At 36.9% G+C, this 12436-nt stretch overlaps 5 protein-coding genes across 5 annotated transcripts; 2 read left to right on the forward strand and 3 right to left on the reverse strand.

Annotated features, from left to right (window-relative positions):
- Positions 1 to 126: 126 nt before the first annotated feature.
- LOC117781219 (ubiA prenyltransferase domain-containing protein 1 homolog) lies at positions 127 to 3287 on the reverse strand. Its single transcript, XM_034617973.1, has 2 exons — positions 2359 to 3287; positions 127 to 2223 (listed from the first exon to the last, which is right to left on the reverse strand). Exons 1-2 carry the CDS (start codon positions 2824 to 2826, stop codon positions 1585 to 1587), a joined length of 1107 nt encoding a protein of 368 aa, XP_034473864.1. The 5' UTR covers positions 2827 to 3287; the 3' UTR covers positions 127 to 1584.
- Positions 3288 to 4256: 969 nt separating this feature from the next.
- Positions 4257 to 5983, forward strand: LOC117780645 (zinc finger protein 205). The gene is made up of 2 exons (XM_034617258.1): positions 4257 to 4459; positions 4513 to 5983. The coding sequence occupies exons 1-2, from the start codon at positions 4328 to 4330 to the stop codon at positions 5722 to 5724; spliced, it is 1344 nt and encodes a 447-aa protein (XP_034473149.1). The 5' UTR covers positions 4257 to 4327; the 3' UTR covers positions 5725 to 5983.
- A 561-nt stretch (positions 5984 to 6544) lies between these two features.
- Positions 6545 to 7974, reverse strand: LOC117780188 (glia maturation factor beta). Its single transcript, XM_034616617.1, has 4 exons — positions 7824 to 7974; positions 7598 to 7691; positions 7115 to 7470; positions 6545 to 7005 (listed from the first exon to the last, which is right to left on the reverse strand). Exons 1-3 carry the CDS (start codon positions 7824 to 7826, stop codon positions 7151 to 7153), a joined length of 417 nt encoding a protein of 138 aa, XP_034472508.1. The 5' UTR covers positions 7827 to 7974; the 3' UTR covers positions 6545 to 7005; positions 7115 to 7150.
- A 673-nt stretch (positions 7975 to 8647) lies between these two features.
- LOC117781511 lies at positions 8648 to 11222 on the forward strand. Its single transcript, XM_034618279.1, has 8 exons — positions 8648 to 8816; positions 8874 to 9016; positions 9123 to 9370; positions 9446 to 9602; positions 9668 to 10115; positions 10174 to 10487; positions 10550 to 10684; positions 10757 to 11222. Exons 1-8 carry the CDS (start codon positions 8665 to 8667, stop codon positions 10879 to 10881), a joined length of 1722 nt encoding a protein of 573 aa, XP_034474170.1. The 5' UTR covers positions 8648 to 8664; the 3' UTR covers positions 10882 to 11222.
- Positions 11223 to 11303: 81 nt separating this feature from the next.
- LOC117781512 (transmembrane protein 147) lies at positions 11304 to 12385 on the reverse strand. Its single transcript, XM_034618280.1, has 4 exons — positions 12216 to 12385; positions 12000 to 12138; positions 11836 to 11944; positions 11304 to 11772 (listed from the first exon to the last, which is right to left on the reverse strand). The coding sequence occupies exons 1-4, from the start codon at positions 12287 to 12289 to the stop codon at positions 11411 to 11413; spliced, it is 684 nt and encodes a 227-aa protein (XP_034474171.1). The 5' UTR covers positions 12290 to 12385; the 3' UTR covers positions 11304 to 11410.
- Positions 12386 to 12436: the final 51 nt, after the last annotated feature.

Genomic DNA, 12436 nt, shown 5'->3' on the forward strand with positions numbered 1-12436 from the left:
AAATTACAATTTGAATTCAGAGAAATAAATAATACTGTTGCAATTTGTTAATATGTTTTGGCTTAACATTTAAATGAAATAAATATTTCTCATTCATGAAGATAACATGGTAAACAGAACATCGAATTATATCCACTAATCCCATTTGTTTAATTACTCAAAACGAATCGAATATAATAACCCAAATCATTTTCATTCTCTAAGTGGGTTTTCATTACTATCATAGTATAACTATAATTATTATTGTTCATTGATGTTGGTATTGTTGTTAAGTTAGTCTACAAAATTGTCAATTAGTTGATTTGATTTTTCGTTATGTTTTTGTTTTTCTGTTTGTTTCACATTGATCATTCAGTTCAATATTCACATTGGCCTCTGATATTTCGCACGCTCTCAGCAAACAAGAAAAGCATTTTATATGTGCATGCGAATTACAAAATTAACTTTAAGCACTAAAATTACGAATACAAATACCGTTACAAATATATGTATGAAAAACAAATTTTCAGCTTTGTGCACAAATATTGCCACAAAATTAAATATTCAATATTGTATTTAGAATGCGCATTATACTCGTAACAATACATATTTCACTTCTTGTCATTCCGATACACAAATATTTTGTGTATGTTATTGTTATTTAAAGCTATTTGTTTATATGCTTAGGTATTGTGATTTATGCTTGGAAAACAATTGTTGCTCGTTCAAAAAATCTTTCGATCCGATAAGCTTATAGTATATACGATTTTGAATTATTCATTTGTTTTTTTTTTTTCTTTTCATTTTCATTTTAAAAGTTTAAGTTTGTGTTTCTTTGTGTTGATATTCTCACTCTTGAGCCTGCTGCTAGACACTGGGCTTACATGATCTAATTATATATATTTATACATTTATATATGTATTTGTTTATGTATATATGCAGATTTATGTATGTGGTTGAGTGTGTTTAAAAAAACGCTAACAATTGTTGTACACAAAAAGCAAAGCCAGCGTTATTGATTTATAACTTAGTTGCACATTTGAAGCATCTCTATAAAGTAACATTAACTTTAGAATATATATATGTATGTTATGTATGTATATTGATATATAACTAGGTCATTTAATGATTTCATTATTGTTGCACATGCCGACGCTATAACGATCTTGGTCCGATATTCCAACGCGCAATAGGAAGAGTACATTATATATAAAACAAACTATAGGTTTCATTTAGATAAAAGTTGAGGTGAAATAAATAAAAATGTGAATTGAGTTATTCAAGCTCAGGCGATGAGCTTTTGTGGGATATGTTCAGTTCTAAGATTAGAATTAGAGTTAGATTTAGTTGTAGCTTTTTTAGCTTTAATAGTAGTTGTAGTTTTAGAGACTAGGAGACTAGCAAAGCATTCAAAATTTGTGCAACTGCAAACTTGAGACAAATACAATACATTATTCATAACCACATTCACTAAAATCAATATTTAAAAAACAAACAAATAGAACTAATGAAATTCCCTAAAACTGTTGCAGAAGTTTAAGACAATGCCATCTCCATGTACATAAATATTTATATACATAAGTGTGTATATTTATATAGAGTAACTAGTGCTTTCGCGAGACAAACGTGGGCAGCTGCTGGGCACAGCAACAGGCGATGATGTAGAGTATGCCAAAAAAGAAATTTAGCTTAGCAGTCTGCTTGGGCACCACATGCATTGTCTGCTCGTCCCGGAAACGCTTCTCAATTTGAAATGCCTGTGGCAGCGTTATCAACGGTAGCAGGAACCATAGTGAGTATTTCAGACCAAAGATGAAGAACAGTGAGTATGGTGTGAAGAGCAGCATTGCATACAGCACATGCGAGGCAGTGCGTCCAATAAGAATGGCCAGTGTTACGATGCCCGCCTTGCCATCGCTTTCCGCATCGCGTGTATTATTGCTATGTAGTATTGCCTCCGTGTTCAGGGCCAGCGGTATGGCATAGCCCATCGTCGTCCAGTCGACATGACCCGTTTGTGACATGAACGCAAACAGAACCGAAATGGGTCCAAACAGTATTAATATCACGAGATCGCCCAGCGCAATGTATTTGAAACCAATGCCGCCAGTGTAAAGGAAGCTCGATGACAGTCCGCCGAAATAAATCAGCGCCAAGTGTTCCATCTTGGCTGGACTAAGTACGGCGAGCAGTACAAAGCCACCGCAGCCAGCCAAATATAGAATAGCGCCCAGTGAAACCACCTAAAATGAGGTGTAATATTGCTGTCAATGATCTCTTCAAGAAATAAAGAAAGTCAAAATAAATGCACATTTGTTTTTAATTTTCTATTTTGTTTTAAAAATTACTTGATTGACTGTATATAGTTATTTATTTACCTCATCCTTGGTGAGTATATGATCGACCAGTGTGCGATCGTCAGCCTTTTGTTTGTCGATGCCTTTGATGAAATCGAAATACGTGTTGACCACATTGCCAGCACAGTGGACCGTGACCACCGTAAAAGCGGTGAGAAAGAAGGTGAGCATAGAGAAATCGGCCGCCCATTGCGAACGATATGCCAATGCGGAGCCGAGCAGCGTCGGCACCAAACTGGCCGAGAGCGACCAAGGACGCAAGGCCAGCAAATAGGTTTTAAGTTTCATAAATGTGCCAGAGCTATAGTCATTGGCCTTTATTGCTGGAGCTGCCTTGCCATTCAACGCCGTCGATGACGTTGATGGAGTCTCGTGAACGGTGCCGCCATTTGATTGCCGTTGTCTTAGTAGCTGTGTTGCTGACGTCGTTGCTGTTGTTGCCGGTGCTGCAACTTCCTGCGGCTCGCATTTACCAAGACTTGTTGCCATTGCACACACTGTTTTGAAACTGACACTTGTAATCTTTGCATTCACCAGCTGGCCCCCAAGTGCTTTGGAATAATTAGTGATGACCTCAAAAATAATATCGCTGGCGCTTTTTGTTTCTGTGTTGTTTTGTTTACAAAAGCATTAATATTCCCAACGCAGTCTGTGTTTCTTCGAAATTCTCGCTAATATTGTATACACAGCATCTTGCGTGTGTATGAGCTGTGGGCAGGAGGTGGCGTGGCTGCTGCACCACCAACAACAAAAATTTCACCAAACAGCCTGCTTGCTCCAAATCCACGCTCTCGCCGCTGCCCTATTTAAGCCTCCAGCTGCGCCACGCCAAACAAATCACATGTATGCTACAATTGCAATGCTCGCGTTGATTAGTTAATATATATACAATTGAATTTCACTTGTTCTTTTTATTTATTTTGCAAGCGATAGGCTAAAATCAAACACGCACACAACTATAAAACACATACATTGTTTTTTGAAAAACGTTGCCATCTCTCAGAAAAAGATTTCACGTATGGCAGCCTTAAAGACTGATCTGGATCATTTTTCATTTTCATTTCAGTGCCGTTTTCCGAAAATTATCTTTTTTGTTATGTTTTTTTTATTGAACTTTTTTTTTGAATTCAAATCAATGCACACTCACTGCCACTTGGTATAAAAAAAGTTTCCGTTTATTTGAGCGTTGCCAGACCTTTGGAGATCTGTACTTTTTTTTCGAAAACAAATGTTTATTGTCATTTTTTCGCGCAGTTTTATGCTCTTTCTACAAGCCGGTAGATGGCACTGGTAACAGTTGCTCATTAGTTGTTCAATCCATCCCTGGACGTTAGGTGAATGCAATTTTCAAAATGCAATAACATTGAAATAAATTAATAATTAATAATAAATCGATGAAAATTGAAAATTCGAAATTAGATAAAATTAAGGAAAGCACTTTAATGATGGTATGAAGCTCGGCACCCCGAGGGTAGACAAGTTTCAAATTTAATTCTAAAAAATATGTTAACAAATCTACAAAATTCTACCAAAAATTCTGCAAAAATGTAAAAAATTCTAGCCTTAAAATTAAGAAATTGTCAAGAAGGGTGGACATTTTTAAAGTACCAATTTTGACATTTGACCCAAAATTGTACAGTTTGCGAGATCGACAAATTTAACAGGGTGGCAGCGTTTGGGGCAAAACAGACGTTCCACACCAGTGATGCCCAGATTTAAGGAAACAACAGCTGTTTCTGGGTGGAAAGCAGATGCATTTGTTTTTGTGCACTTTTTCACAGTTTTACCAAAAATATTAATAGCAAAACTGAGCTGGAAATATATTAAAATTGCCAGACTTTCAGCTAATAGCAATTTTAAAATTTTTTCTAGCAAACGAAGTCTTTAAATAGCCAGATCTAGCTATAAAACAGCTAAGTTGGCAACAGTGCAGCTGTGGCAAAACAAATCAAATGTTTACTTTTAAATAATACATAAGTTTGGCATTATTATGGACTTTAATGTGCACAAAATATGTCGCGTCTGTCTTGAGGAGGGCGCACCAAGTCCTCTTACTTCTATTTACAGCACTGAGTTTGCCATGATGCCATCACAAATGTTGATGATGTGCTCAAAGATTCGGGTATGCCTTGCCAGGAAATAAACATAGTGGTCATACAGAAATTGCATTTGCAGGTGTATAAAACGGACGGTCTACCCGCTGGCATTTGTAATAACTGCCTTTATCGCCTGGGTGTAGCGTATCACTTTCAGCAGGAGTGTGAAAATAGCGATATGCGTTTGCGTCAATATTTAGGTTTGCACGAGTCCTGGAGACATGATGCAGCCACAAATACCGAGTTTGTGGCTAGCGAAATCAAGCCCTTGCCCCAAACGCATCAGCTCAATTCTAGCGAAGATGAGGAAGGAGGACAGACTGAAGCAATCAAGCGCAGTAAACGTCGCTCGCGTTACCAGCGAAAACCGCCTGAAAGTCACAAGAAACGAGGACCGAAGCCTGTACCGAAGCTCCCGCACACTTGCTATGTGACCACGTGCCACAAGAGTTTCAAATGTGCTGCCCAGCTAACGCAGCACATTCGCACGCATACGGGTGAAAAGCCTTACGCTTGTAGCTATTGTTCGCAGCGTTTTGCCCAGAAATATAATCTGAAAGTGCACGAACGGACGCACACGGGCAATAAGCCATTTCAGTGCGAAATCTGCTCCAAGCAGTTCTCGGCGCTGGGCAACTTTCAGGCTCATCAGAAGATTCACAGTGGCGTGCGGGATCAAATCTGTTCGCTCTGTCAGAAGGCTTTTTACACTGCGGGCGATCTGTCCAAGCACATGATTACGCATACGGGAATCAAGAATCATCACTGTGATGTTTGTGGCAAATCGTTTAGTAGGCGTCGCGATATGCGCGCACATAAACTTAAGCTGCATCCGCTCGAGTCGGGCACCGAGCATGATATTGTGGATGACGACGATGATGAGCCGATTGATACTGATCCTGTAGGACTGGATACACTGGATCATGCGCATTTCAAGTGCCCCGACTGCGATAAGGCCTATGATACGGCGGACAGTTTGAGTCTGCACTTTCGCACACACGCAGCGAATAATAATTTGTTAAATTTGCCACTGCCACTGCCACCATCGGCACCTTCAGCAATGACGCATCACTACCATCACCATCATCCAGGCGCGGCGCCACCACCAACAGCCATGCATCATCACGACGCGCTGCAACTGCATCATCTAGCGCCGCCAAATGCGGCCACACAAATGGGCATGGCTGCCATGGCGCATATGCTGGCCCCACCACCTCCTCCACCACCCACACCCAGCGAAGGTCGCTACACCATGCTGCACCACACGACTGCACAACGTTTGCACTATTAGAATGGGCATATTTCAAAACTTTAATGTGGGAAGCTTTAACATAGAACCATGGCTTCGATAGTCAAAAAATAAAAAATTTGAGCAAAATTTGAATACAGAATGAATATAGAGGCCAAGTCATGATCAAAATGACAGTCCGCTAAAAATCGGTTCAGTTTTGCCACAGTTATGACAGTCGGAAGTTGCTCAGTCCTCTGCCTAGCAACTTAACAAGTCAAAATATTTCTTAATTTTTACATGATTTTTTACAAGAAAATGAAAGGCCTCAGAATCAAGTTTAAACAGTCGTTTTATACTAATTACGATATATGGAGTTGATTAAAAGTAAAAACCAGAGATTTAAAATTTGAATACTGAATGAATAAAAAACCATGATCAAAATGACATTCCGCTTGAAAATAGAAGTTGCTCAAGCCTAATAGAATTTTCCAAATGAAAAAACTTAATGCAGTATGAATTAAGAGACCGAAAATCGTGTTAGTTTTCCTCAAGTTATGACAGTTGGAAGTTTGTCAACTCTTTGACCTAGCAACTTTACCACAACCGTACCGGTCCAAGCGTTTCGGTTCTTGAAAGAAAATTTATTTCAGTTAAGGTTCCGGTACTAAAAATGAAACGGTTAGCTTCGGTTACAGTGTTTTTGCCTGATTCCCTGTTTTTTGCCTTTCAAATGTGTTAACTTTGTAAAATAATTTATATTTATATGTAATTTTGTATCCCATTTGATAGTACTTTGGAATATAAGTATTCTGTTTGTATCATAGCCCGAAAGAATAAAAAATTAGACGTAAAGTTTCAAAAGAATATTTATATGCATAAATTTATAGATAATATGAACACTTTTATTTTAGCAGCACATATGAGGTGTAAATATAAAATGGAATTGTTTTTGTCATGTTTGCTTTGTATTCGTTTTGTACAATTAATATAAATTTGGCAAGCACAGCTTCTTTAAGATCATTGCAAATTGTCAATTAATGTATGTTTGTTTATAATTATTACTCGTACTTAAATGCACAACTAAAATCACTTTAAATTATTATCATTACACGTGCATAAGCATATGCATATGTAATTTACTGCATTACAATGTTATATCGCAATTCTATGTATAAATGTATAAATACTCTAAATTTCTTGTTTTGAGTGTAGAAAAATTGTCATATTTCATATTATTTAGTTTGTTTGGTATTGGTATGTATCGTTATCGTTGGTATTTGCTTTTGCTCCATTCAAAATATGTTCTTATGTATTTACACCGCGTGTCAAGGAATTGTTTTGCTAAAGAAAGAAAATCATATATTAAATTTGTGAATTTTGTTTCTTGGTAAAAACAATTTCTTGACATAGTGTGTGAAAATAAAACTATTGCTTAAATATTGCTTTATACCTCACTCCGAAATTGGATGTTGTAGATCAGACGGATCTACTTAAGCTTTTCCCTCAGCCACTCTTCGGTCAATTCGTCCAGTTCGCGTATCTCGTAGACTCGGGTTAAATCCACCTCTCGCTGGAGAGCACTCTTCGTGCAGGCGTACATCATTTGCAAGCCAATTTGACTGTCGCGCGGCGTGTAAAATATAAAACACATTGGATACGAAATTCGTTGATCATCGTGCACCATTTTGTACGTATAGATAACATAGCGTGGCTGATGACCTGGCAGTGAATCTTGTAGCTCCTCAACGGATATATCATCAATAAATTCGTCAAGCACCACCAACTGTTTCTCCCTGTCGACTTTTACTAGATGGTTGAAAAGAAGCGAAAGAAAGTCATCAATTAAAATTCTATTTGCCGACACCTTGTTGTCACGTCAAGCATACATATATAATGTATTTTATATATGTATATACTGATATATCATATTTACATATTAACGCAGAGTTAGTTTTACTCTTGCGAAAGCGAAATTTCTTCAGTTCCTCAAGCACCTCATTGCTAATGTCACATATTTTATTATCACCCTGCAAATGTATTGAAAGTAATTAGTTAATTTGTATAAAAAGCACCACCCTTATCGCGTATCAAAACAATCACAAACATCAACATGACTAATAAGCCATTGTTCAGTATATGGTCAATTTATGTATTATTACCATGAAGATGAAGTCGTACTTGACACTTAACACAGAAAGGGAGATTTCTTTTAGGGAATTAAGAGGTAGCAAACACTAAAACATAAACTCCTTCCTTCTCCTGTTCACTTTTTTTAACTAACAAACTAACCGAGTGTTGCCACTCCAGTAAACATTTCTAGTCCGGTTTGATTTTTTGTACTTACAAAGATAAGTAACTTCCGAAAAATGTAGTCTGAATTTTTGTCAGTGATGAAAACAACATTATCGATATTGTTTTGCGATATCGATAGTTGGCGCCATGTCGCAAGATTTAGCGACAAATTTATATTTTAAATTCAAAATGCCCATAACTTTGCAATAAATTAATAATTTCAAGAAAATTTAAAATTGTGAATTATATAAAATAAAGGTAAACATTTTAATGTTAGCTTCAAAATTATGAAATTGTCAATTTATTGAAAAATTAAAAAGATACCAATTTTAATATTTGACAGGGTGGCAGCATTTGGGCCAGGTGGCAGCGCAGAAATACCCAAGCATTGAGTTCACTTTTGAAATTTACTATGGATCTGAAAAAAAAAAGAACCGTCTGCATATATTTTTCGCACCATATTTCATAATAATAATCAACAAATTGATGTTTCAGAAAATGTGTACCAAATGTGTGATAAATAAATTACTAATCAGATTCACTCTATCTCATTTGACTTAAATTACTATATTTTTCGATAAGACACAACTCGGCTTTGGCGCAAATAGTGCCGCCAAAATGCAACAGGGATGCATAAGTTTACCGTTATTGAATCATATTTTTCAACAGGCGTTGAAATAAATATAAAATGTACATTTAATTAGTGTTATGGCGCTAAAACAAATAAAATTATGCTCTCCAGAGGGTAATAACTTGTTGGAGAAATGCTGGCTTGCCGGGGAACGCAAATTGTCGACATCACATTTGGTAAAGTTGCGTGATCGTCATGAAATTAATTCTGTTGACGTGATTGACTGCTGGTAAGCCTTTGTTTAACCTTTTATTATCAAGCTACTGACTTGTCATTTCACTGACAGCAATAGAATACAGGAATTAGTTAACGACAACCAGGCAGCTCGGCATGATCATAGCAACAACAGATTTGTTGCCTTCAAGTACATTACACGCCTCACATTCGGCGTTAGCTACATACATAGGCAACAGGTGTCCACACTGTTGGGTAAGAAAAATTACAGTATGTCTTAAAAGTGCTTACACATTTTATTTATATTGTCGAAATCAAAACATTAACCTGCCTAAATCTATTTATTGTTACTTTTGATTAGATGAAACCAAACATTTGATGAACCAAATTAAGGGCACCAACCTTAAGTTCGATGTCGTTTCGATCAAAAACCACGGTAATCGAAAACGCAAGAGAGTTATTTCTACAACAACAATGGTGCGTTTATCTAAGCGCTCTAGAACCGCAAGCCCGCAACTATTGGATGAGGAACATGTAGATTACTATAGGAACATTTTAACTGAATCTCAATTGTGGAGCAAAGACAGTGAAGTTATCAACATTAAGGAGGTAAGCCAGCCACTGTGATATATATCTGATAGTACAAACATATATATGTATATCTTGTGTTTTTATTCCTGCCAGTGTCAGACCATTTGCACATCGGAGCATTTCATTAACATCACTCAGGAAGTGACATTAACTGAGATGGATCCAAGTCTGATGTGGAATGACGGTTTTGGTGAACTAAATCAAATTGAGCAGAAAGCTCTTGAAGATTTTCTACCATTTAGAAACTCTTGTATGATCACAATCGATTTCACTGTTATATACGATTTTACAAAAATGTACACTTATTTTTTGCAGTGAAGCGCAAGTCTTCCGATTCAGCGCCAGCCGTGGAATGCTGCTTCAAGACGCTCAGATTATCAACAAATGAATTGAGTAGTCCCAGCTATGCCATTGAATCGGTGTCCAATGCTAATCCGCAAGAACTCGATCTTATACAAGAAATTGAGAGCAATGCAATGCCACCAGCGCCTACTACTCCTCATCCACCTGCTGTTGCCAATTCTTCACCTTCACCTCCAGTTTTAATTTCTCCTTCACCTCTTGTTAACACTGTTCAGTCAAAAAAATCTAAAGCTCGAAAACGACGCAAGTGTAAATTAAAAATTGATAAATGCATAAAAATTTCTTGTGAGACTCACAACAAGGATCTTCAAATCTATTATAATGGATTAGAAAACAGGATCGATTTTAAACCTAAGAAAGTTACGCGAATTGAAGACCTACTGAACAGCTTCAAACAACGGTGATTATCAAAATTATTTATTAATTTAATTATTACTAAAATAAACTTTGGTAGACAGTCATCTTTTTCCAGAATGCTTGAAAGGCCGTGCAAAGGTCACCGAGCAGCAAATGGAAGTTGACTGTGAATACACAATTCGAGCCATGTTCGATAATGAATACAGCGATGTCTTGGCCAGTAAGATTTTGAAAAATATTGATGCTGTCCCCCAGCAGATTAACTACTTAGAAGAACATGCCGAACCCGTAATACCAACAGCCAACTCCCCTAAGAGCCATACATCAGAACTGCTCCCTCGCAACAACAACAACACTAATAATAATTATAACAATGAGTCCGAGCACCCCCAAAGTCTTAAGCACAATAATTTTGGTACGTGTTTTCTTAAGCTAAGGTTAAGTTATTGTCATGTGCTTATTTTTCCTTTTTTAAAGATTCATACAAGATTATGATGGATTTGCTTAGAATTTGGAGAAAGGATCCACACAGAAATTCAATTGATGCCAACCAGTTTGTCAAATCGTTTCCGAATCGCATTACAGCCGCCTTGGCTTTTAGCCATTTGTTATGTAAGAACGATAATTTTCAAGGTATACAAATCATATGATATCTTATCAATCTTTATGCTCTGTGTTTTATAGCCCTTTCACGTGATGGGTTTATTCAGCTCTTCACAAAACTGGATTCTATGGAAATTGATACAATTACTTTGGGCCCGGAGTCCCTTAAACTTATCGAAAATATTTCAGAACTTAAACAAATTTAATTAGTAAATAAGTAATTTTTTGTTTTCTTATGTAAGGATTCTGTTTTCAAAATTTGAATCTCTTCAATTTGTAGGAATTAGGAATTGTGAAGCTCATAATGCTTTTCAGGATAATTTAAAAATTTTGCAAATTTAATTAGCAAATCAATCCCGTTTAATTTTTTTTCGTCAAAATTCGAATCTTTTGTAAATGACTTTGGGGTCGCTATTCAAATGTTTGAGTCCTTAAGAACAAACTAAATAGTTATTTCTTGGTTTTTTTTTTTTGTGAAGATTTACAAAATTGTAATCTTTTGAAACTGAATTAATTACTATGGGCCATTAGCCTATTTAAAATATTTCAGAATTTAAGAAAGTTTAGTAAGCTTTTTTTTTTTTGTAAAAAGTCGGATCTTTGTTGTCGTTACTATAACTATAATTCATTAACATTTTTGTAATTCTCTAAACTGTTTTGGGGCTGTGTTCCATTACAAATTGTGTACATAAACTCATGACAACCGAAATATATGATACAATACAAGTATTGAAGTTAAATGCCAATTTGTTGGGCGAGGCCAGCGTAAATGTTCAACGAGCAGAAGCCGATGATGGATGCCACCAGCGCCTTGAATGCAATCGCTGACCAAGGACCAATGCTGAGGATGTGCAGCAGACCCTCCAACCAGACGCCCTTGAAGATGGTGACGGCCAACAGTATGGAGACTAGCGGTTTCAATGCCTTGTTGAGATCGTGGCGCGTAAACAACCATATCAGTGTAGCAGTGCTTAAATGCTGCACGAGCAGCACATTTGATTCCAGACATTTTTGAATGTAAATCCAACTGAATTCGGTGCCACGGGCGCCTACCCAGAGCATAATACCGCGTGACAAAATCACCTCAGCCGTCGCCCCTGAAATAACAATTGGAATGAATCCAATCACCTTTCCCTCCAACATAATTCTCAGTTACTTACAACCCAATCCAGCGGTAATAAGTTTTGAATGACCCTTGCCAGGTATGCGGCTAAGGATTAGAGCGAATCCAAGCAAATCGGCCATGTCGACACTGCAGCGCAGAATCTCCTGTGTTGAGATTCAATATAACTTCAAAGATTTTAAGAGTTCTCCAACAACTTACCGCAAAGAAATTAAACTCGCCGCTATTGGATGAGTTATCCGAGTAAAAGAACGTGGCCAAAACGAGCATTTTACAGAGCTGTGTAAATATGTAAATACATCCCGCCTGTACGCACTTCCAGAATGCACCATATTCAGAACTGAAATAGGGGTAAATGTTTATTGATTAACACAATTTATTGGATGGCCCAATTTTTTTTTTTGGACTTTTACTTACAGGCCAGAGTATTTGTAGGTAAAGTAATATGGCATAAGCAGCGCAACACAGTTTCCAAAGTGATAAAGCGTCATTTTCTTTTATAATCCACGACTTTTTCAGTTAATTAAGTTAAAACATCAATTAATTTTACAATTGGCACACGAGACGTCAATGAAAAAAAAACAGTAGGCCGCAGAAGAAGAAGAAGTACAGAAATATACATATAAGCAGCTGTCAGT

Source organism: Drosophila innubila (assembly GCF_004354385.1).
Source record: "Drosophila innubila isolate TH190305 chromosome 2L unlocalized genomic scaffold, UK_Dinn_1.0 4_B_2L, whole genome shotgun sequence".
Lineage (NCBI taxonomy): Eukaryota > Metazoa > Arthropoda > Insecta > Diptera > Drosophilidae > Drosophila > Drosophila innubila.